This window comes from Nymphaea colorata, chromosome 13 (genome assembly GCF_008831285.2).
Source record: "Nymphaea colorata isolate Beijing-Zhang1983 chromosome 13, ASM883128v2, whole genome shotgun sequence".
In the NCBI taxonomy this organism is placed as follows: Eukaryota; Viridiplantae; Streptophyta; class Magnoliopsida; order Nymphaeales; family Nymphaeaceae; genus Nymphaea; species Nymphaea colorata.
The window spans coordinates 9,628,170-9,653,681 of record NC_045150.1 but is presented as its reverse complement, the minus strand read 5'-3'; the positions used below and the strand labels follow the sequence as shown (position 1 = coordinate 9,653,681).

At 39.7% G+C, this 25,512-nt stretch overlaps 2 protein-coding genes across 2 annotated transcripts; one reads left to right on the top strand and one right to left on the bottom strand.

Moving 5' to 3' along the window:
* Positions 1-3,107, bottom strand: LOC116266733 (uncharacterized). Its single transcript, XM_031648042.2, has 2 exons — positions 2,341-3,107; positions 1-400 (listed from the first exon to the last, which is right to left on the bottom strand). The coding sequence occupies exons 1-2, from the start codon at positions 3,005-3,007 to the stop codon at positions 342-344; spliced, it is 726 nt and encodes a 241-aa protein (XP_031503902.1). The 5' UTR covers positions 3,008-3,107; the 3' UTR covers positions 1-341.
* A 17,600-nt stretch (positions 3,108-20,707) lies between these two features.
* LOC116267278 (delta(8)-fatty-acid desaturase-like) lies at positions 20,708-22,682 on the top strand. The gene has a single exon (XM_031648918.2). It carries the CDS (start codon positions 21,020-21,022, stop codon positions 22,370-22,372), a length of 1,353 nt encoding a protein of 450 aa, XP_031504778.1. The 5' UTR covers positions 20,708-21,019; the 3' UTR covers positions 22,373-22,682.
* The last annotated feature ends 2,830 nt before the right edge of the window (positions 22,683-25,512 follow it).

Below are 25,512 nucleotides of genomic sequence, written 5' to 3'. Positions count from 1 at the left end.
AAAAAAAAAAACCGGATCTCGGGTTCAATATCTTCAATATGAAAAACAAAAACACTAAAATTTACATGTCCAACCAAAAAAGGACAACCGAATCCCCCAGAAGACAATGTTTGCGTTCGTTACAGCGTCAACCCCAACAAGTCAGTTGTCCTCCACAAGCAATTCAACAATAAATACATACATACATTTTCTACATACTTATAACATATATTCGGTATCGATCCAAATGAAAATTGAACTGTTGCTTTTGGCGTTACTGTCTTCATCCACCCGTCAGTGGTGAGACGCTGGTTCCAGAACTGAACCAAGATGGACGGTGGTCTTGGTTGGGGTAATTGAAGTCACACATGGGACTCGTGTCCTGGTGTGGTAGGACAAGAGAAGCACGTTCCCAAGTTATCTGCACAATAGAATTAGCAAGAAACGTGAGCCAATAATTTCCACTTCTTTTTTTCTTGAAAGGGCAAATTAATAAAACAAAATAACAACTAAAGTAAAAGCTACAACATTATAGATAGAAACCAGAATGAAATTTAAGTCATTTGTTTTATAAATTGTAGTTCATATAATGATCTTAACTTATAATTACGTTTATATGAAAGAGTCATGAATTGAGGCTGCATTGGAGTCAAGAACAGCTGGGTGGCTGATGTAGAGGGCTTGATTTAACAAGTCAAGTCATGGTCATGGCTCATGAATGAAACCACCGTGCACACACTGGGGATGAAAGTGTCAAAATTTTTTTGTCCGAATGCTCCCAAAGAAGGACAAGAAATTGCCATGTGCCAAGTTATATGGCTCTTAGTTGAAATTGAAAGAGACCTATAAAGAAAAAGAGAAAAAAAATAGGAAAATAGGAAATGACAGTCCTGCCCTTGACTCTTATTGACAATGACCTGATGTCCAGGGGCAGGACGCCTCCTGGTCGGGGAGGGAGACAAACATGGATTTTGGGGACAATGGGGGTCGGGGATGTGCCCCAGCTGTTCACCCCTAGTGGGACCCAAAAATCAAGCTCCATAATCTCATGCCGCTGGTTACGCAAAAGAACAAAGTCGAACGGTCGATAAAGAAACCTTTTAAAAAAGTAAGAACAGAACACCCTTTTCATGGATTACTTTCTGAGTTCACCAATGCGTCAGATAGCATTAGCCAGAGAAACCCGGAGTGCTATCAGTTAGAAATATAAGAATACCATCTATGGGCTCCATGGATTCATTCATATAGCCATCTGTTCAGTAGCAGTCTCGTTTTTTTAAGACATTTTTTTGTGTTGATAACAACTGAGGGATATGTAATCGTTTTATAAATCAGTTGAAAAAATTTGACGTAGATTTATGAAACACTAAAACTAATGTTGGATGAATTTGACCTAACTTTATGCTTAGAATTATAAAGCACTCAGTGACATACTATGAGTGCTTTATAATTCTAGCCTAAAGTTAGGTCAAATTCATTTAACATTAGTTTTAGTGTTTATAAGACGATTACATGGTATCTTTGCTGTCAAAGGACCCCTAAAACAAATAGATTTGAACTAGTATCAAAATGACACATATCGATTGCTATGATTCAAAATCCTTGGAAATTAAACACCTAACGCCATCTGGAATTATTACAATACGGTCTAAGCAAGCTTTGCCAGCAGCAAGGTCATAAGTGCCAACCTTACAATTCGAACACAGTATCTTATGTTTCCATGAAATCGTTTTCGACCCTTGGAAAGTACCAAACACGTTGAAGAATTGCTAGGAAATGAGGTTGCAAGAGCATATAGAAATAACACACCATTCACCCGCCCCGACCTCCTATGATGATGACAAAAGATTCCAAAGGGGTGGTCGGACAAATTTTCCGGCGACGTATTTTCCAAGTTCGCCGGCGAACTAAAGAGTAAACCCCATGTGTAAAAATCCCAACTCTGACGACCTAACTCTTTGAGCCTTCGAAACGACAAAACCAACCACTGAACCACATGCATCGTATGCGAATCTTCTTTGGTTCCAACACATCTTGACAATAAGAAAAGACCAAATGAAGTGTTGTTACAGCTTGCCTGTATAAGTTCCTGTTGTCTTGTGTGTATTGAATAGAAAGAAGAAGCAATATAAGTACTATTCTTTCTCGAGCATGTTCAATTATGTATTTTAAAAGTATCTTAGATGTAATAAAGCTAAAGGCGTTGCCAGAAACTAAGAAGAAGAAGAAGAAGGTGATCGAGGTTACGCTTAAATATAAACATTACCAAATTCAAATAAAGAAATTTAAACGAAAACCAAAAAGCCAGCAAAAATTCAGGAGCGAATGGGGAAAAATGAAGCCAAATGAAATGAAGCTCACCTGCAACTCGAGACGATCTCTGCGGGTGAAGCATCCCGTCGTCCACGGACCACCTGTGCCCCGAGCCCATCCCGCCGTACCCAACCTCGGCGCACTCTTTCCTCGCCGTCTCGTTGACCGTGCTAACGTCAGAGACCGAGCTCCGACTCTTCCGTCCGGCCGGCCTCCTCTGGCTCCGGTTCAGCTTTCTGAAGATGCGGTGGATAGACGTCCGGCACCTTTGGAAGAAGGTCTGGCGTTGGCGCGGGCAGCCGGGGGCGTCGGAGCTGTCGGTGGACTCCGGTGGGGAGGCGGCGGAGTCGAGCAACTCGGGTTCGAGGTGGGTGAGGTGGAGAGGAAGGAGGTGGCCGTCGAGGAAGAGACGGTCGGCGGGGACGAGGGTCAGCGGCTGAGAGGTGGGGAAGATGAAGTCGTTGCTGCCATGGCAGTGGTGGTTGCTGGAAGCGGTGGTGGTGGTGGTGCACGTCGTGGTGGTGGTAGGGGCGGCGGTGGCGGTGAGAAGAGGGGTCATCTTGAGGAGGTCGATCTCGATGAAGGGGCCGTCGTCGAGGGAGTCGATGGAAAACTTGCGGGAGTGAAGGTCGCCGGAGGCGTCGAAGGAAGAAGGCTTCAGGTGGAGCACCCAACTGTAGGAGAAGCTCTCATTGTACATCGGTCTCGCATCCATGGCCAATCCAAACAGCAATCTCTCTCTCTCTCTCTCTCTCTACAGGTTGTCACAGGCAATATGAAGCTCCTCCTCCTTCCATATATATTGGTGATCTGTCCTCTCATAGAGAGAGAGAGAGAGAGAGAGAGAGAGAGAGATTCCCGATCCCTTAACATATTGCACACTTTGGAAATGGCGAAACTACCCTTTACGTAATTTGGCCTTACATATGAAAAAAAATTCATTTATAAACATTTAAATAGTTTCACTTCTGTGAATTTTTTTTTAAAGAAGATTAGACTTTTCATAAGGAACTGTCACATGAAAGGCATAACGTAAACTTTCGCCAACTTTGGAAAAAAAAAAAATCTCGGCTTCAATTTTTCGGTATTCCCCCAAATTACTAAATAAGTTTTATTTTTATGAATTTTGCTTGGCAATTTCTTTCTCAAGCTGTTAACAGGATATCTAAATAGTAGGGCGCGTATAATAAATTATTGTTTTAGGCGACAAGATCAACGCTTCTTTATGGTTACTGTTCAAGTTCTTAAACGAATAAATTTAAAATGGCAATCTTCACGCAGATCTGGTGATGATTCCTTTCCACTTTTCTTATTATATTGCCCCGATTAACTGCTCTCCCTCGTTACGAAGAAACAAGAAAAGCATTGCAGATCAGGCCAAGAACCGTTCTTCCAACTTAAGATCTAGAATCCATTTCTTGGCCAGGCATGGATCTATGGTAAAATCCATTGTTGATCAGACTAAAGATACTTCTTTTACTAACTAGGCAACACTAAGATCCTTATTTTGCTTCTTTTTTTTTTAAAAAGGGCCGGATTTAAGATCAAAAGGAGGAGGGTCCGATCTTAAATCTATAGTTTTCAAATCTTAAATTCGATGCAGTCAATACCCAACTAGTTTCATGACATAATAAATACGCTGCAATTCCATTTCTCTTCATTTCATTATCCACCGACTTCTTTACATTTCACACCCGACTGCTTAACAGTTTAGCTAAAATAATATATATATATATATATAAAGAAAAGATTGCATCTCACTAGAAAATCATGTTAGGATGCAATCATTTGGCCTGTTGCATATGAAGTTATGTTAGACCCAATCACGGCTCAATCATAGTACATAAGGTGTGGATTATTGCGATCTACCAGATTTGATGTAGAGATATGTGTGGATTCATCAGATACGGGCTCGATAATAAACTAATTAGTGAAGACGATTCATTCATTCACAGGCAGCTTGTTTTGTTCTCGAATTTTGGAGGAGTATCTATGCATGTGATGCCGGAAAAATAAAATAGAAAAGCAATTCTCCTCGCTTTCGATAGGAGCGCTTGATTCCCGGCCAACAAGACCTTTTTGATCCTCTGAAAGAAATATTGTTTTCTTATTTTTAATCTTTATTTAGCCCACTTAATGAGTTTTTTTGTTTTCTTATACATTACTAGATACAGAAAGGTACATGGACCATATTATTTCATCTAGAAGTTTACCTCAACATAAATGTCGGGTCGGATCCGGATCGTTAGATGATGGGCTGAATTTCAAAAAGTTTGTTATATATACATTAACTATTTTTAACCTTCATCTTCTTATATATATATAATGTTTTCATAAATAAATATGCATCACTATTTGAAATATATAAGAAAGGGCAGAAGTCCTCCACCCTTTGTCAAAGATACCAGTTCTGCTTTTTGTGTTGGTGCCATCGTTAAACTTCCAATTGCACATCGGTTTTCTTTGCAGGGTACAGAAAAAAAACAAATACTGACCAAGGAGATAGCCATGAATCTCCGTTAGATCGCCATGAATCTCCCTTGCTCTCTGTGTGAAGTAGTTGAAAAGAAGTGCCAAAGAGTTATTTCCAAATTTACTGTTCTGGTTGGCTTTGAAGATATGAATCGAAAAGTGAAGTGCATGATTAATGGGTGCGACCGGTCGGAAGCTGGACAGCTCCACGCCGAGCAACCCCCACAAAGAGAACACGGCCAAATCGGAAAACTGGTGAGAAGAAGACGATGATGGCCAATTGAGCAAAAAGCGTTCCAAGGCTGCCATTTTGTCCCGGCACGACTACAACAAAGCCCACTGCTGAAAACGGCCGGTGCATCCAGCAGCAGCTACAGTAATGGCCAACCTGCCTCGTCTTACATGTGAAAGGGAGATAAGATCTCCCACGTTACACGCTCTTTCATGGCCCCTCTTTTTACGTGCAACCCATAGCCTGAACGTGGTCATATGCACCACCGTGCACCATTTAGGCTTATAAGATTCACTACCAAACTCTTCTGTTTCTCTCCTTCGTACCAACCATTTCTGTATGTTCTTACATGAGCACGAGCGCCTGCACCCTGTTGCGGCTCCAGTTTTTTTTATATATTTATGGTCTCATTGCCTACCCACTGAAATCACTGTAGACTTGAAAGTCAGTCTTTGAGGGGAAGGCCGGTAGGCACTAGGTTTTGGAGTTCAGAACTGACATCAATCTTTTGTATTGCAATATGCAAGTTGAAGGGCACTCAAAGACACCAAAAGTATAATTATATTGTAAGGAGATAAAGGGTTGAGTAAAAGCTTCGACTCTTTGCTGGGTGGTAGGTCTTTCCTTTCTTAGTATTCAAATATGTAAGCATTCTATACATCCGATATGGTCATTCGATTCTGATCTAACTCATTGACATTCCTAACTAAACATTCCTAACTAAGGTGAAGCCTCGTATTGCAGCTCAAATTGAGCAAGAATTTAACTAAGGTGAAGCCTCGTATTGCAGCTCAAATTGAGCAAGCATTGACAAATATAAAATCAGCATTGAATCGATTTCATTTGAAAACAATAATACTTTAATTATGAGCAATGATAAACGCACTAAGAGTCTGAAACTGAAATGATCACATGTGTCAAAAAGCTATGAATTGTCTAGGAATTGCAACTCGTGTATGAAATTAATATTAGGAAAATTGATTATGTGTGAAAACTTTGGTCAACCATTGGCTAATTTATTACCACGTGCAAGCATGAACAAAACTTGCAACTATGATCCTACGCTACTACATGAAAAAGTTACATACTCACAATTTTGGTTAATCCAAACAAAAATCTTAGAAATATGCTCTTTGTCATTTTCTTCACCTGAGCTATTATTAGAGTTTTTTAATTCCTATATAAGAGATCCCTCGAACAAGGCAAAACATTTTCTTTGGCCCAATGGGGTTGAGATAGGCCTGCTTACAAGCCGAGTCGAACTCAAGTTGGGTCAGCTCAAACTCGACTCGACTCAAAAACTCAAGTTCGATGAGCTCGAGGGAACAAGCTCAAGCTAAACTCCTCATGTAGTTGCTACTTGTTTAATCATTTTGCATTTATAATTTAATATTCATTGTGTAGTAGAGTTGAGTTGAGTTTAAACAATTCATACTCGATTCATTTAACATTTCAAACATACAGTTGAACTCGACTCTCGTTTATAATATAGTCGGCATTAAACAAAGTTATGCAACCCTAAGTATGACACTGAAATAGGAAAGATAACGACGAGAGCGTCAACCCACGGAAAGCAGGTTTCTCATGTTATCAGAAATTGACTTTCAACGCCCAGGAAGGACTCATGAAGGTGGAGGTGTCCATATTTTCTGCTAGCAGCCAAATCGTCACATTCTTGTCCCCTCCTTTGCATATTGCCGGATTCCGGCTGTCGGGTCCGGTGGAGGACCACCCCGGTAGGTCACACTCACCCTGAAAGGCTCCGACCATCGGAATCTTTGCCACCAGATGTGCATGGCTTCCCATTCGTGAAGTTGGGTCCATCTGCCTGAAAATGAAATAAGATAATGGTTGCGCCCGTAGTTCTGCTTCCGGTTCACACCATAGAAAATTGCCTGGTTCCTGCCAGGGTGCAGGATCCATTGTAGAGGTCATCTCACAAATACTACACCGGTACCTACAAGTATGATTGAACAAAAATTCATTTTCAACAATGAAAACATGTATACAGGTCAAATAATAGCTCCATCCACCGTAGCCGAGAAGTTGAGCATAGGGATGCTTTTGATGCCGCAGAGAGGTTATCAGCAGTACCCACCCCGTACAGGCAGTGGAGGAAATCAAACACGAGTCCTTGCACAATCCAAGGGTGGCTGCTCTGTGCCCAACACACCCTAGGCAGACAAGATGAACACGAAGGTAATGTTCTATTGAATCTGTCCTAACAATTGTAGCATTTTCATGAACCACTGGGGACAATGTTTTATAAATATGTCTAAACATATTTATAAAACATCTACTGTCCATGAATATACTTCAATCTTTGAGACGGAGAACCATATGACTCAATACTATTTAAGGTGTCATCCTTAGCATAACTTAGTGAAGGTATATGTGTGTGTGTTTGTGTGAGCCGAGCCAAGCTCGAGCTCGGCTCAAGCTCGATTTGGAACACCCAGTCCGAGCTTGACTCATTTAAGCTCGTGTCACTTAATTCATAGCATTTTTTCCTTAAATGAAAATGAAAAGCACAAAAAAGTATTGACATTCATAAAAAGGTACCGACATATCCTTGAAAATTAACAAACAAGGCACAAGCTGAGTTGAGTTTAAACAAGTTGAACTCAGCTTTTTTATAATTCAAGTTTTAACTCAAGCTCAAGCTCATCTAGAGCTTATACAAACAAGTTTGAGTCGAGTCAGAGTTGTATGTGTGTGTATATATATATATATATATATTCTATATAATTGGTCCAGGCTAACTAGAGTTTTTGTGGGACTTCGCCTACACATAGATTTGCCACTTGCCACACACACACCAAACAATCAATCTCCCCTCTTAGAATAATTTGTAGAGGTCTACGCAACCCTAGCTTATACAATACGTACATATATGCATGCGTGGCCACATAAACATCCACATAATGTCTTTGATTCGAGTCATCAGGGATGAGATTAGCGTGCCTTCAAGGTTCTATTATGGATATCAGGAGCCTTGAGTGGTTTTGGTTGGTTCAAGTATATTAGACACGAAAATAATTTGAAAAAGATAGTCTATGGAACTGGACTGCAAATGTTGGCACCTGTTGGACGCAACACAGACTTGCCGGCAAAATTGTCCCAAATAAGAACAAAATACAAACATCAAGTTTCACCGAAACTGAGAAAACATATATCTTGGCACCCAGCACACCTTACAGTTGCAGACAAAACTGAGAACAAAACTCAGACATCAAGTTTTCATATGAATCCCAGATTTCAAATTGTAGAAGTTCTCATCATCCAGGAAAAGACTTACAGTTCAAGGAGTTACAAAGAGCAACACACAATGAAACCAAGTGTTCTGCAGTGCCTTAATAAGAAGCTCAAGAGGAGAGCAGGCCGGGTAGATAGTAATTTAACATGTAGTTACTAAGGAACGCTCTTCAAATTTAGTTTTGAGAATGGAAAAGCAAGCACAAAACTAGAAGCGAGGGCGGAGTTAGAAATTTTTTTCTGTGAGACACTAAATATATAGTTAACAAATTTTCAGTAGTGACCTAGGTTTACTGGGGCTACTTCATACATATAATTGGACACAGGTCCACCGATGACCAACATGTAAATTCAAAGTTTCAAATTGAGCTCCACCAATCTCCACCCCTGACTAGAAGGTGAGAGCCCCTTGAGTATAAGGATTAATCTTCACTATCATAGTTAAATTTGATCTCATGACCAATTGCCTAGTGGCTGGAGTCCCATCTCAATTGTGCTAACCCTTAATGAACTCAAAATATGTCTTTTACATGAGAAGAATTGTAAACTACTATTATGAATCTATCTTTTATTTTTTGACGCATATTTATGAGACAGTAACATTTTGTTGTTATTGACAAACTGTCATTTAAAGTAACCTAGTTCACTCTATCCTCCATAATCAAAAGAAACGAGCTCTTATTTGTTCCAATTATTGTGATAAATCCTTGTGAAAATGATGTGATCGATGAACTCTGTTAATTTTCAGTGTCATTTCATGGAGAATTTACTGTTTATCAAGTCCATATCAACACGGAAGAGCTCAATTGGATCTGCTGTGAACTGGGCCAAGCCCGGAATTAGTGGGAACTGAATCTTAGTCAACGAAAACTTTTTCACGTCACATTATGAAATGAAAATTTGACCCATGGTTGTCATCCATTGTGCTCTCGCTACTCCCATGGTTGTTCTAGATCCACAATTTCTTCTTTGACTAACAAAAGGAAAAAGAAAGGGAACACCTTCGATTATGTGGTTGATATAATATATGGTAGATGATGAGAAAACCGTTGCAACATCACGCATGGATTTGGCAAGTTTTCCTTCCTTATTAACTCTGCTACTGTTGCCATTCATGCCTCATCTAGCCGTTAATGGGACGTTGAGAAATATTCCTTTATTGTAAATCTTTCTCCAACGTATATCTATTCCTTGTAAGTCTGGAAAATAATGGAATGGAAAACCAGAGCGAGACTGCGTGATGTTTTTGCCGTGGATGTAGGATTTACAAATCCGAACCACGTAAATCCGTGCGTGCACTCTCCTTCCTCCTCTTTCTCTCAAATTCTAACATGGTATCAGAGCAGTTTACCTGAGCACTTGGAGATAATTAGTGAGGAGCTGAAATCGGTTCATCTCTGACATATGCAGCAGAGAAATTCTGTCGACTGTGAGAATTTCAGCGATAGGAGTTGCTGTGGAGTACAGGAAGAACGGACAGAGATAGACGCAACGCTTGAAAACAGAGGACCGACAGAGGAGTCTCTGCTCAGTCCGTGATTCCAACCTATGGCGTTGTTTTCTCCCATAATCTCAGCTGTCGAGCATGGAACGAATTGAATTCTAGGTCTTTGAAGATCGTTCCTGTACTATCCCATATTTTTTTGGAGAACTCTGGAGGAAGCAGTCGATTTTTGCAGTTCCGTTTTTTTTCAGGAAGTTGTGTGAGACAGCCAGTGACCAACTCTCATCCGCTCCCCAAATCTGATAAGGACGTTTTTGTTCTATGTGATATTCTTCATCCTCTATGTTCAGTTGATCATAAAGCAGTGATAGCCTTCAAAGGGTCAAGTTCTTTTTTTATTTTCTTACTTATCCATGGCATCGTCGTACGATGGAACCAATGACTCTCAGGGACAGAACTCGACAAATGGATCTTCTACACAACAACATATCGTCGTGGAGACAGGTACCACTATTCTCAAAATTACAAATGTTCCATTGAATGGCTTAAATTATATGTCATGGTCCAAAGCTGCTACTTTGTTTTTGAGTGGGAAACTTAAACTAGGGTACGTTAATGGAAAAAAACCAAAACCAGCCATTGACGATCCTAACTATGATGAATGGGAGTCTGGAAATCATATGGTCATGTCTTGGTTATTAAACTCGATGGATTATAAAATCGCTGAAAGCTTTTATTACTTTGATACGGCCGAAGAAATATGGAATGCTGCTAAAGAATTATATAGTGAAAAATATAGTACGGCGCGCATGTATCAACTCTCCCATGAAATCTATGAGTTGAAGAAAGGTCATATGTCCTTGAGTGACTATATTGCTACACTCAAAGGAAAGTGGAATGAGATGGACTCACATTGCCCCCTCTCAACCGATCTTGCTCGCATTAAGAGGCAGCGAGACCAAGAAAGAACTTTCAAACTCTTAGCTGGTTTAGGCGAGGATTATGAACAAGCAAAAAGCCAAATATTAATGACCCCTGATCTGCCCTCTTTGGATATGGTGTGTAACACCCTTTTACGAGAAGAGAAAAGGAGAAAGGTGATGAAGACCAGTGACACTATTGATACTAAAACCACCAGTGAAAATATTGAAAAAGTTGCTTTTAATGTCTCGGCCAGCAAAAGATTTGAAGGAAAAATAGAAGCTCAGCAGTCGTTCAGAAATAGAGGCAAACGACCAGTGTGCACTTATTGCAAAAAAGAAGGGCATGTTCGAGAAAAGTGCTGGAATTTACACGGAAAGCCTACAAACAAGGGAGATTTTCCAAAGCAGCAGTATAAGCCTCAGGCCCAGCTAGTTCAGTCCGATGTTCAATCCGACAAAGGTGAGGTTACACTTGCCACTATTGCAAAGATGATTAAAAATATGAATGGCCAGAGACACACCAACACGGTAACAGCCGCATCGGCATTCACTTCACCCGGGAATCAGCCAGGTATGAATTCAAACTTCTCTCTTACTAGAAAATACTCTTGGATCGTGGATTCCGGCGCATCCAAACATATGTCTTGTTTTCACAATAACTTGAAAGATATAGAAAATAAAAGTGAAAATAGAACTGTCACTATAGCAGATGGTACCTCCATTAAAATTGTTGGAGTTGGAAAAACAAATCTCTTTGAAAAGGAATTGAAGACTCTTTATATGCCTAATCTTGCATCCAATCTTTTATCTGTCTCTAAGATTACACATAATCTAAATTGCAATGTTATTTTTTCTCCCAACAATGTAATCTTTCAGGACAGGTTGACGAAGAGGACGATTGGTGAAGGAAAAGAAGAGAATGGAGTGTATGTGATCAATCAAAATCATAATGTTGCTATGATTGCTAGTTCGGGATTTGATTTTCACTTGTGGCATTGCAGACTTGGTCACCCCTCCAATAGAGTCATGTCTTTAGTTTTTCCTCATGAAATATTTGACTTACATGTGTGTGAAATTTGTCAATATGTGAAAATGACTCGCCCTCCTTTTGGTTTGTCTGAAACTGTTGCTAGTAAACCATTTGATTTGGTACATGCCGATGTTTGGGGTCCTGCCCCAGTAGTCTCTTATAATGGTTTTAAATACTACTTATCTTTTATTGATGATTTCTCTAAGGTAACTTGGTTATATCTTCTTAATTCCAAGGACCAAGTTTTTGAAAATTTTGTGATTTACTATAATATGGTAAGAACTCAATACAATGTTCGTATTAAGACCTTGAGAACTGATAATGGGACTGAGTTTAAAAATTGTTTTTTTGAAAATTTTGAAAATACGAGTGGTATGATGCATCAATACTCATGTGTAAAAACTCCGCAACAAAATGGAGTAGTCGAGAGGAAAAATCGTCATATTCTTGAAATTACTCGTTCCTTACTTTTTCAGTCTTGTATGCCTAAACAGTTTTGGAGCGAGGCGATTATGAGTGCTTGCTATTTGATTAACCGAACTCCTAGTTGCAGACTAAGAGGAAGATCACCACTTCACATCCTTACTGGGCGCAAGATCAGTATCAATCACTTGAAGTTGTTTGGCAGTACCGTGTATGTTATGATCGACAAAACTGAACGCGACAAACTTAGTCCGAAAGCTCGCAAATGTGTGTTTATGGGATATTCAGTCAGCAAAAAGGGCTATAGATGCTACAACCCTCATGACCAGCGCATGTATATTTCTAGAGATGTCAAATTTGATGAGTCAGTGCCATATTTTAAAAATCACCGTCATCAAGAAAGGCGACAGGGGGAGACTACCTTACCAAATATTAGCATATATGATGATTTGGTCGCTATTTCTACAAACCAAGGATATCCAAATGAACAAGAAGAAGCTCAAGTGCAAACCTTGATCGAAAGCATGGGAGCTCATGAAGTTGAAATTGAAGGCCACACAACTGGAGTCGCTGAGCCAAGAAGATCACAAAGAATCATTCAAGCGCCTAGGCACTTGAAAGATTATGTTACATACAAGGCAGTCATGCATCCCATCGAAAAATGTGTGACATTCAAAAATTTCTCCGAAAAACACTGTGCTTTTTTGGCCACCATAGAAAAAGAAGTAGAACCAAGATCATATGAGGAGGCCAAAGATAACCCTGTTTGGATCAAAGCCATGCAGGAAGAGATTGATGCCCTAAACAAAAATCAAACATGGGAAATTACTCAATTGCCTGAAGGAAAACACGTAGTTGGCTGCAAATGGGTTTTTAAAATCAAATACAATAGCGATGGTACAGTGGAAAGATACAAGGCTAGGCTTGTTGCAAAAGGGTACACTCAAACACAAGGATTGGATTATGAGGAAACTTTTGCCCCGGTAGCCAAGATGAATACTGTTCGAATATTGCTCTCGATCGCCTGTAATTATGATTGGCCATTATTTCAATTAGATGTAAAAAATGCCTTTTTGCAGGGAGACTTACAAGAAGAATTATATATGAAGCTACCTCCTGGATGGTCTCAAGAGAACTCTACATCAGTATGCAAGTTACGAAAATCGATATACGGACTTAAACAATCTCCTCGAATGTGGCACTTCAAATTGAGCAAAGCTCTCGAACAATATGGATTCTATAGGAGCAAAGCCGACAACTCTCTGTTTATCAGTAAGAAAGACAATGACATTACTTTGGTGCTTATATATGTAGATGACATAATTATCACAGGTAGCAACGGTCTCAAAATCAAGGACGCAAAAGAATTGCTTCAGAAAACCTTCGACATAAAGGATTTGGGAAGGTTAAAATATTTTCTAGGGATAGAGATTGCTCAGTCGAGGAAAGGGTTGTTTATGTCACAAAGAAAATATGTCATTTATCTACTCAAAGAAACCGGAAAACTTGGATGTCGCCCTGCAGATACACCTATGGTTTTCAACCACAAAGAAGATATCACAAAGAGAAATGACATCCCAGAAATTTCAAGATATCAACGATTGGTAGGGAAACTTATATATCTCACTGTTACAAGACCCGACATCACCTACGCAGTAAACCTTGTTAGTCAACATATGCATGATCCAACTGAGAAACATTGGAATATGGTTGAACGGATTCTCAAGTATTTGAAAAAGTCTCCCGGCCAAGGATTATTATATAAACGAAATGGTCATGTTAACATTAGAGCATATTCTGATGCAGATTGGGGAGGAAGCATAGATCGTAAATCCACTACCGGTTATTGTATTTACGTGGGTGAGAACCTTGTATCTTGGCGAAGTAAGAAACAACGAGTCACTTCTAGGTCCAGTGCAGAAGTAGAGTACAGGGCGATGGCCACTACAGCTAGTGAAATCATTTGGATTCGCACTCTTTTATTTGAAATTGGCTTAGAATTCAATTCTCCCACGCCAATGCATTGCGACAATCAAGCTGCTATACACATCGCAGCAAATGCTGTGTTTCATGAAAGAACAAAACATATAGAAATTGACTGTCATTTCATACGAGAAAAAGTTCAAAATGGTGAAATCAGTACTCCCTTCACACCGAGCTCAAGACAACTTGCAGATGGATTAACCAAAGCGATATCAAGAAAAGAATTACATGATGCTATTAACAAGTGGGGCTGCCATGACTTGTACGCCCCACTTGAGGGGGAGTGATGAGAAAACCGTTGCAACATCACGCATGGATTTGGCAAGTTTTCCTTCCTTATTAACTCTGCTACTGTTGCCATTCATGCCTCATCTAGCCGTGACGTTGAGAAATATTCCTTTATTGTAAATCTTTCCCCAACGTATATCTATTCCTTGTAAGTCTGGAAAATAATGGAATGGAAAACCAGAGCGAGACTGCGTGATGTTTTTGCCGTGGATGTAGGATTTACATATCCGAACCACGTAAATCCGTGCGTGCACTCTCCTTCCTCCTCTTTCTCTCAAATTCTAACAGTAGAAATTGCCCACACACGTCGGAGAGTGTTTGATTTCCCATCTTGGGAAAGCCAGAAACAGAACAATCTGTCTGGAACGATCCTAACATTCAAAAAAGGGACGCACAACGAGGGCCGGGAACAGCCTTGTGCGGAATGTCAGTTCCCTGTCGTTCGGCTATTGTGGCGGAATGACAAGCAACGCCTGTACCTGCTTCTAGAACAAAGTTTGGATGGGAATTTTTGCCTTTGTATACTCAAATCATGTTCATAATTAATAGGTACGTACCTTGTATTTTATTCCATTGTCATATATTGTTCTGTTTCCCCTATCCCTTGAGGTAACACAAATACTGACACCTATTTTGTTATTTTATTTGATTTGCGAAGATCTAGAGCTACTTTTGATAGCTTACTTGGTTCGAAAGCTAACTGATTATGACAACATCACTCTTAATTAAGTCCATTAATCTCCTAATGTGTTCCTCCTTTTAGTATTGTAGTGAAGGCACGCTGGAAGCCATTCATTTGCTCGCCTTCCTTTTGTCATGTAACGTTCTGGTGTTCTCTCAAAAGTTAAAGGTGTTTCTATTGTTGAATCTACATAAATCAGTGATTCCAAAGTAGAAAACTTCCATGATGGAAAACTCCCATGAACTTAGTTGCATCTCCACCTGAGTTGAGTTCAAATCAACAGTTAAACTTGATGAATTAACCAGGCTAGCCCGAGTTCTATATGCTTGGCGGATGAGAGGCCGAAATCTTCCCCCCACCCTTGGGGTTTAGGGCTGCATCCGGACTTGACTGATCCTATAGTTAGAGTGTGGCGTATGTCGCAGTTTGCAAAAAAGAGAAGTAGCGCTCACATGAATCGAACTGATGGCTGGGGTTCTCACCAACCCGCCAACCCAACCAACTGCACTATGCCCTTTGAGGCAAACTGGGCTTCCTATGGCCCGAGTCATCTAACTTGGCGCAAAACACGGCTTGTGGACTAGGGATGTAGAATTGGATCTAATCTAATCAGATTTCAAGTTAGATTGGGACTTGGATATGTCGGACTAGCTCAAATACGTGCCTGCCATAGCCGAGGTGCATATGTTTTGGATTTTCTCGTCTGATTTTGGAATCTATTCGAATAGCTCGGGAATGAAATGCAAAGCTACAATCGGATTATGAATCTGCTTAGTAAATGGTTAATATTTCCTCTACCAAGTTTGATTAGATCGATCAAGAGTAAGGTCAGCAGACGAGACTTCACGATCGGGCAAGGGTTTGGCAGCTCTTTCTGCAATGTCAACAGGTCGGATTCATCTGATTGTCAATATGGATTCGGTTGAATTGAACAAGACGAGAACTGATTAGCAAGTTTTTGATTTAGGCTTTAAAACACGATCTCGGATCCAAGTCATATAAGCAACTAGCATTTGGACTCTACTCTAGTTAGCGATAGATTTAATAAAATAAAACAAGTTAAATACATCAACAAATCACGAAGGTTATGGTACCAAATGATCAAGATCAGACCTAAGACTGCAACATAAATGGGCCTAGGCGTGACCAGAATCTCAGAATTTGAACACAAGGATCCATATGCATTACCGCCAAATTCAAATCTGAATATGGATGAAGAATTTTCATGCCCATCTTGCTGCCTAAGCACATTTGTGATGATCAAACCAAAGATGTGGCTATATCCATGTTTAGATTTTCATCATATGCATCATCATGTTGCGGTATCTTACTTTTTTGGACCGCAAATGGTGGCAAGTATGATACCCGAATTGAAGTATGTATTGTAAGTTTACCTAAGCCCCAAAAGCAAACCATAACCTTGTAAGGTATAAGGGAAATGACCTTTGAGGTCAAAGACAGTTTTCTTAAGTAAACATTTAAACTTTAAAAAAAAGTTTACTTTAGGAAGTATAATTATCAAAAGATTGGTGTAAGTAGAAAACAATAGAAGCCAACCTTTTTAACAACCAAATCCGTAAGAGTTACAGCAATTAAACATCGAATCGCTCTAGTCCATTTCACACTGCAAAAATATGTGGAGATTGTAGATATTGATCAGTTTTATTTCATAACTTTGCAAAGATAAAGTGACCTGCCAACTTTGTTTAGGTGAACATGTTTAAGCCAAAGATGATGAGCCCATGGCCAACTAAAACAGGTGGCCTGACTCCAAATCCATATGCCACCAGAACTCCATTAATTAATATTTGATGCTTCCTTGTTCATGATCAACTGGCAAATTAATGGCAACAAGGTTTTTGGAAGACGATGGAATCTCAAGAGATGCTGATTAAGATCCCTGGTAGATGATACGATAAAGATTGCTTCTTTTTCTCATTAACTAGGGAGTTGCTTGTACACTTCATCTACTCGTTGCGTTGGAGATTGCTAAAGAAGTTATAGATGACAATCAGTAATGCCTTCAATCATTCTGTGAGGAATAATGCTCGTATATTGCCATGTCATTCTGACGAGATCAAAGAAAAGAGAGGGTGGATTCCAGAAGCATGCTTCCCCCTTAAGCATAACATATAGTACTATGCCTTTCAAGGAAAACTAGTTTTTTAAATCGTGTGTTCGTGAATTCTTTTCTAAACCAATTTTAGGTAGTCATTTGCAATTTATCAAGCACCAAACTCGAATATCTGTAAAAATGTGAACAGCTGAATGCTTATCGTAAATTTCTCTTTTATATTTTAAGCATTCCCATAAGTTCTTGGATCAGCTACAATTTTTTTTTTTCATGTTGGTTGATAGGGAGCTCTGAAACTCACCATCTTGTTGTTTCTTTAATGTGTTCCAATCATTTTCTTTACCAAAACCTGCTTTGACAGCTAAACAAGCATACAACTAAGTCAGGTTTAGAGGCAAAACCATGTTCAGTGGAAGAACCCTCCTATAAATTAATTAATTGAGAGCAGTGGTAGAGCTAAAAAATTTTCTCAACCAACCAAGACCGATAAATATATCAGTCCGAAAGCCAAAAAAAAATGTACAAATCGGGGTGAAAAGGAGACCGACTTATACATTGTGGTCCCTAACAAGGAACCATGTGTTATGGACAGAAAATAATCAAAATATTTTTATTTGTTAAATAAAAAACTTTTCCTTTAATGGCAAAAGTGAAATTTGAAAAAAAAAATATTTCATAAAATTACCAAATTGTCCCCTCTTATAACAAGTGCGAACATGTCTTCCCATGTTGTTAACAGTATAATATGTACATCGATTTAACAAGTATCACTTCTCCTTATTTCCCCTTGCCCCCCCAAGGATTAGGATTGCTTCCCCAAATGGATGGCTGATCATGCTTTGTGCCTATAGAATTAAACCGATAATGGAAATTTCATTTGTTCAACCAGTTATGCTATGCCAATTTATCCAGTTATACTAGGTCCCTTATTATTTCTCAATTTACCATTGCAGGCTTGTGACTTAACGTCCGGATGCATGTAAAATATAACTTTTCCTAACTTTTCAATTCAAAATACACTACTTTATTTTGATTATTTTGATTTTTTGATTTTTTTTTTTTTTTGCGGCTACGGACGAGAAACAAATCGCAAACCCTAACTGGCGATCCCTCCACGCTCACGGCCAATATGGTAGGTTTTTTAAATATTGATTCTTTCCCCCTAATTATTTGAATAAAAAATGGAGAAGATAAGTTGGTTTATTTTGTGAGAGAGGAACATGTGGCGGACACGTGGGAGAGCGTACACAGAGTGCCTGAGCACTCGACAAAACCGCATGCAGATTTGGACCAAAACCGGGTCCGCTAGCCCGTAGTTCATCTTCTCCGATTTAATTGAGTTTCCCAACTTTTACCAGCGTTGCATCAAATATTACTATACAGGGCGTTTTAAAGATTTACCATCTTATATATATATATATGTAAAGTTGAAACGTAACAATAAAGACATTTTAAGATAAAACAAGAGATTGAATCAGCTTTTCAATCCAATGTTGTAAAAAATGGCAGTGGCGGATTAAAAAGCAATTTAATATGTTTCATATCGATGTTAATTATTTCTAAGTTTTCCGACGTCTAGGAGTCATGATTTTTAGAGCAAAATGATAAATGCGATTCAAGCTTTCCGTTTCAACGTGAATAAATCTTCAAAGGACCAACTGTTTCTAATAATGGGCTCCCCACATTTTTATAGCCCAAAAGAATAATTATAATCAGAAACATACCAAGGACCAAACTGTTTTAAACGACTTACATTCGATACTTAACAATCCCAAGTAGGATCCAGCCACCAATAATGCAGAAATGAAATGAAATAAAAATAAATAAAATAAAGAGCCATTCAATAGCAAAGCTGGAGCTAGATATTTTTTGCAAAGAGACAAAAGTGATGGCTTGAGTAAGCAGAAGAAGATTCTCTCATCAAATTACAGTAACAGACTCAAGATCCGTTCACAATTTAAAGGACCTTCAGTCTCAAAGTTTTGGGCAGAGGTCAGTGGAAGCACCTCACATGGCTGCACCCAACTCAAGCCTCATTTTATCTGCGTGGCCTTCGTACTCGAATCTTCGAAATTGTCTAAAGAGAAAATAATCCATTTTTTAAATTTTAAGAGGTTTTAAGAGACATATTTCAAATGGTAATTTGAAAAAAATGTTGTCACTATCCGACTAACTGCTGGTGATCCTGAACTCTATTTCAAAGTATATCTGCTGATTCATAATATGTTCGAATGGATCCATTTAGGAATTGGCAGCTTTGATTATTCATGCTTTATGGATCTGCTTTCATAATTGGGACAGATTTGTGGGCCGCTCATTGAATGTCAGCATTTTTAAATATAAATATACAAGTATTTAAACGTCTTAGCCCCTCTGTTTATATCAATATGCAAGCAATCCAAGTGCTGAATTCCAGACTTACAATCACAATAACTTTCGAAAAGAACATTAAGGATGTCTTCCTTTGTTTTAAAAGAAAAGAGGGACGCATAGCGGGAAAGTAGATCGGTCACGCAACAAAAGGTTTATATGGTTGTCTGACTGAGACTTCGTGGGCTCCTTTCTCTACAACTTGCATTAGGAATCACGCATAAAACTCTATAGATTCTTGCAATTGAACAAGAAAAAAGAATAGTTTTATGTTGTTAGTTATTAAACACTTAGCAACTCCGATATGAGATCATTCATCTGGATATCTAACCACATGAGGTTGTTTTTAGCTAGAAAATTTTAGTCAAGGGGCACTAAGCATAAAATTTATTTTGAATTTATACGGAGCATCAATATGTAAATGAAAAAAAAAATTACCCAAAAATATCAATATAAAAATAAAAAAATTTTGAAGGACTCTGCGCTGCGCTGCGGCAATTGTCCACATGTAGCCCATACCTGCCTCGGCTCCCGACCATGAATGAATTGGAGAGATCCAACAACCATTCCAAAATGAGGGGAGCCCTAATTGTGGGGGTGGATGAGTCATTCTCCTTGGGGTTTTTTGGTGGTACACTGGCTGCCAAGCTGGCCCTTTTGAACCGTTTCCCATGGATTCCCTGGACATTCCTACTAGCTGGACCACTGTGATGAATTTTATTTGTTTACCGTTAATACCATTGCTTTGTGATCGAATTCACTAAGGTGCCCAATCCAGGAGCATCACAAACTCAGATCTCAGTTTTGCTGGCTCTTCTGTAATTGTTGTGTTCAATCAAAATTTCTTCTACTTTGGATTAGTTGCTGGCTATAGGCCGTATTTTGTGATCCATGGCTCTTTTGTTTTTCCTTTTTTTAGATGTGAGAAACATTTAGAGAACCAAAAACCAAACAGTTTTGAATAACTTGGTGTAGTAAAAGATAAAAGAGTTGTTTGAACATAATTACGACTCGAACAAGAACAAAAAAGCAGAACCTTGAATCATGTTTAGAGAGATATGAACACATTTTGAGTTTCTATCCTTGGTAAATTGAGTGAATGGATTGAAGGTATCGGCAAAAGGAGCGGTTTTAGACTTTTAAACAATGGTGAGTTGATAACCAACCGAACGGTGGCTCGCTCGGCCAGAATTGCTCGTAAACCAAGAAAAATCATCTAAAAAGGAGGATAATCTTGTAGATATGAGAAGAGTCAGGGTTCCCCAATTTTAGGCTTCCCCCAAAAGAATCCCCTGGCGTTGCACAGAGTATTACCATTTGGCTCTCGCTTCCTCTCTGTCTCTCTCAAAATGTTTATAAAAATAGCATTCGGTTTCCCTTCTTCTTGATCTCCCGGAACGTTATAGCCTTTGGCTTTTCTCTCGGCTTCCATCCCACAGAAAGGGGACGGTTTTCCCCCCTTCAACCCCAACAAAGGAGGAAGACGAAGAGGGAGGCTGTCCCTGCATCATCAGGTTGGGGGTTGGGAGGAAAAACTCGGGCTGCACTCCAATGGCTGCCTCCGCTCCCATGGCCAAGAGGTACATTACCCTCCAGGAGCTCCAGAAGCACAACTCTGAGAAGGACCTCTGGGTCTCCATCCAGGGCAAGGTCTACGACGTCACTGGTTGGCTCAAGGACCATCCTGGTGGTGACTTGCCATTGCTGAATCTTGCAGGCCAGGACGTGACGGATGCATTCGTTGCCTACCATCCTGGCACTGCATGGAAGTTCCTTGACAGATTCCTTGTTGGGTATCTCGAGGGCTACAAGGTTTCCGAGGTCTCAAGCGACTACAGGAGGCTTGTCAATGAGTTGGCCAAATCTGGGTCCTTTGAGAGAAACGGCGTCTTCGTCTATCTCTCCGCCTTGTTCATGTTCTCCATGCTCTTTCTCTGTTTCTATGGCGTTTTGGGGTCCCAGGATTTCTGGGTGCATGTCGGTTCTGGTTGCTTGATGGGTTTTGTGTGGATCCAGAGTGGGTGGATCGGCCATGACTCTGGACACCACAAATTCATCAAGAACACGGCCTTGAACAGGTTCGCTCAGGTCCTGTCTGGCAACTGCTTGACCGGGATCAGCATCGAGTGGTGGAAGAGGAACCACAATGCACACCACATTGCCTGCAATAGCCTGGATTTTGATCCGGACCTGCAACACATGCCTCTCTTTGCCGTCTCCTCTAAGTTATTCCAGTCCCTCACCTCATATTTCTATGGGAGGCAGATGGCCTTTGATGGGCTTGCTAGGTTCCTTGTGAGCTACCAGCATTTGACATTCTACCCTGTGATGTGCTTTGCTAGGATCAATCTCTTTGCGCAGTCTATAGTTTTGTTGCTCTCGAAGAAGAAGGTGCCCAACAGGGGACAGGAGATTTTAGGGATCTTGGTGTTCTGGATCTGGTACACATACTTGGTTTCATGCCTGCCCAACTGGACAGAGAGGGTGATCTTTGTTGTCTGTAGCTTGGCCGTGACGGGGATCCAGCATGTGCAGTTCTGTTTGAACCATTTCTCGTCAATGGTGTATGTGGGTAAGCCCACTGCGAATGATTGGTTTGAGGTCCAGACTCAGGGGACCCTTGATATAAAGTGTCCCCCTTGGATGGATTGGTTCCATGGAGGTTTGCAGTTTCAGATCGAGCACCATCTGTTTCCTCGTCTCCCCCGTTGCCAACTCAGGAAAATTGCACCCCTAGTGAGGTCTCTGTGCAAGAAACATGGGCTCCCGTATACCAGTGTATCGTTTCTTGAAGCGAATTTCTTAACGCTTAAGACGCTGAGGACAGCAGCATTAGAGGCAAGACAATTCACAGACCTGCCGCCGAGGAATCTGCTCTGGGAAGCAGTCAACACCCATGGTTGAGCACTGGAGATGCTTTCATGTTGTTAAACCTTTTTCTCTTTTGGCTTCTCTGTAATGTGTGCTTTTTGGCCTTAAATCTCTAATGGGTAGCCGTCATATGCAAAGACATGGGTTGATGCTTTGCTAGAAGAATTTACAGATCGAAATGAAGAATCACGGTTTGCAACATTTGGAAGGGGATGTGTAGCCCTTGCAATCGTCCTTGTTTTTTGGACGAACTCTGTTTGAGGATCTTTTGTAACCAGACTTTTATGGTTTTGGATGAATGCGTGTAAGTTTTCCATTACGAACTTGATTTCCTTTGTTGCCATTGTGTATCCCTCTTGCTTGTTCGCTTTCATTGTTCGTTTCGTTTCTCCGTGAATTTAAGGTCGTATAAAGGAAAATGCTGTTTATGTATCTTTGAGTGGTGGACTTTCACTGGCTTTTCTAAGTTATCCTGTGGTTTTCTGGTGTTCCTTTGTGGATTCCTTCCACTTAGTTTTATGACACTAACGTTGCATCTTGACCGAAAAACAGAAACAAATCGACATCTTTATAAATCTGAAAGTTATTCTCTTTACGTGACCATGATCGCCTCTGAAAATGGCAGTCTTTTTCTTACCTTGTCGAATTTTCTGTGATCCTAGTTGCACTCATGTGTGTGCTATGGATGCATTTTGCCGTTGGTTTCATAATGTACAGCTGCATATGATGCTTCGAATCATTGTAGGGAAGAAACCCACTTCTATGCTTCCAATTGACTTCGTTCTCTATATCATTTCCTTGAATCCCGTCATGTTCTTCAAAATCTTCATTTGTATGTTCAGTTAGCTGGTAACTGTGGTTCGAATTCCTTACTATTTTCTTGCATCAAGTGGTCATGAATTACTCATGTTTCTATCAGAAACGGAGAAGGCAGTAATAACGTTTTATGCAATTTGAATGTCTTCTCGTCTTCCAAATTTGTTCTGAAAGAGAGCAAAGGAAGCACAAAATTTCGCTGTATCTGAGTTGCTCTTTCTCGTTCACTGATTTACACATCTGCTGCACCAAATTTACCTGTTATTTGAGTGGCTCTTTCTCGTACATTTATTTCTATATTTGCTGCACCGAACAGCTAGTGACTGTTGTTTATCTACAGAATGGGGGTGCCAGTAACATTCTTTTGCTGCCGTCCTTTTAAATTTGAAGCAAGGGAATTTTTGTTTTTAAATTATTCTTCGAATCATTATCTGTAAATCAGAAGTATTTTATTCAGAATGCTTTAAAATATAGCATGCGTTGCTGAGTAGTAAACATTGTGGTATATAGATACCTGCTCTAAATTCTGGCGATAAGCACCCCAAAAATTCTGAAGAGTGCAAATAACTTGATGTTCCCATGGCAGAAAATGAAATTATTGGCTGGTTTCATTCATCTTCATACAATGATATATTGTGCTCTGTGCAGTAGAAAATTCTTGGTGGCATTTGTAAGAAAGAGAAATGGTAGTGCTATCTCCTGAGATACATTGATAAATGTACCAATTTCTGCTTCACAAACAAACTGTATTTCCTCCATGGATTTACTGGATCATGGTTTTGATAGAAGATAACCTGAGATTTTTCCTCCCTGTGATCATGAAATGTTTCAATTCCGAACTCAATGCCAAGACTGTGACAGCTTCTATTACCAACTTCAGAAAAAACTACCTTTGATAAACAAATTGCTCCACTTTTCAGCTTTTGGCTTCAGAACTTTCCTGCAACAGTAAATATAGTGACAAACTTTTTCAGTTCAGATAATTCAGTCAGGCCAAATAAGATGTCAAAACCATATGGTGTCCATTTCTATTCTCAAGTAAGCATGTATTGCGCGCAGATGGTGCAGCCTACCCTATGATAGTTCTCACCTTCTTCCCCTTTCGCGGAATCTGAGCTTCTAAAATTTTCCCTTCAGGGTTCATGTTCTCTGATTTTGACATCTGCGGTTACTCACTGTGAAGGTAAACTAGCACTAGGAGTGATCTGATCACATAAACAGTTTTCGCTTCTTTTTCGTTTAATTCATTCATCCCCAGCTGTCAATAGTTCACACTTCCATTGGGAGTTGCAGATCCCTGGCAATCTCTTGTCCAAAATATGCCTCCATGCAGCGATTTCTGACCCCTTCTTCATCATGTTTAATAAAATTGAGTCATGAACATTTTCAAGTAATGAAAAATGTCACTATACTACACTGCACCCTGCTCATTACTTGTTTCTTTCCCCATTTTGAGTTGTCAAAATCAATGCGTTGGAAAAGGACTCGTTGAGAGAAGTTGGTTTGAGTCCAGGTCAGTTAAATAAAATAAATATATATACATTGTATATATACTTGCAAATATCATATGGTCGCATGTTTCATTAGAGCTTATAAATCATGTCCATTTCATTAGCAAACTCGTACTTATCGGATTTGACATCTATTATGTACCATCAGCAGGAACTGCATATCATTCTGAGGTTCTGTATATATTCTTACATATCTCTTGTCTAAAGGTGCGCTACTAACAAAGTTTCAAAGATAAATGCTAGATCTGCTCTTGTATTTGCAGTTGAGGATCTGCTCTTGTGTTTGCAATTGAAAAGACTCCATCTTCTATTTTGGCATAAGTGAACTAATAATCGTTACATCAAAAGGAGGAAAAGCATGTGGGATCTAATATGTTCAAGTGGGAAGCTGAATGTGTTCTGTCAAATGTGTCGTGCAGTGTGGGACACGTGAACAGAGCATCCCAGCCTGATTTTTAGGCGACTTCTCATGAATGTTGGGCATATCCAGTACACTTTGAAATGAACTTGCGCCAATAGAGTTCCCTTACAGCATATCATAAGCTGTCCACGTGCTGTCATGATCGATCTCACAACTACTGGTCAAAAATCATTTTCTGAATTCAAATCGTTTTCCAAAACATATGGACAGGATCCAATTGGGTAGCGAATTATGAAGTTACAGTTTGCTTCTTTTCTAGAGAATCCCAGATATAAAAATAAGCAAAAGAATAAAAAACCATGCTAAGAAAAGCATTACGGGAATAAACTAGAAAATGACTTTCAGGGTTTTATACTTTGCCTTCATGCCGACATGAGAGTTGTGATACTTCGTAACCATAACCATAGTTACGAATATGGTCTTTG

Excerpts from the sequence above, each read along its gene's own strand:
- LOC116266733 (XM_031648042.2), bottom strand. The coding sequence starts at position 3,007 with ATGGATGCGAGACCGATGTACAATGAGAGCTTCTCCTACAGTTGGGTG. Across the intron at positions 401-2,340 it reads GAGATCGTCTCGAGTTGCAG|ATAACTTGGGAACGTGCTTC; the intron begins GTGAGCTTCATT and ends TCTATTGTGCAG.
- LOC116267278 (XM_031648918.2), top strand. The coding sequence starts at position 21,020 with ATGGCTGCCTCCGCTCCCATGGCCAAGAGGTACATTACCCTCCAGGAG.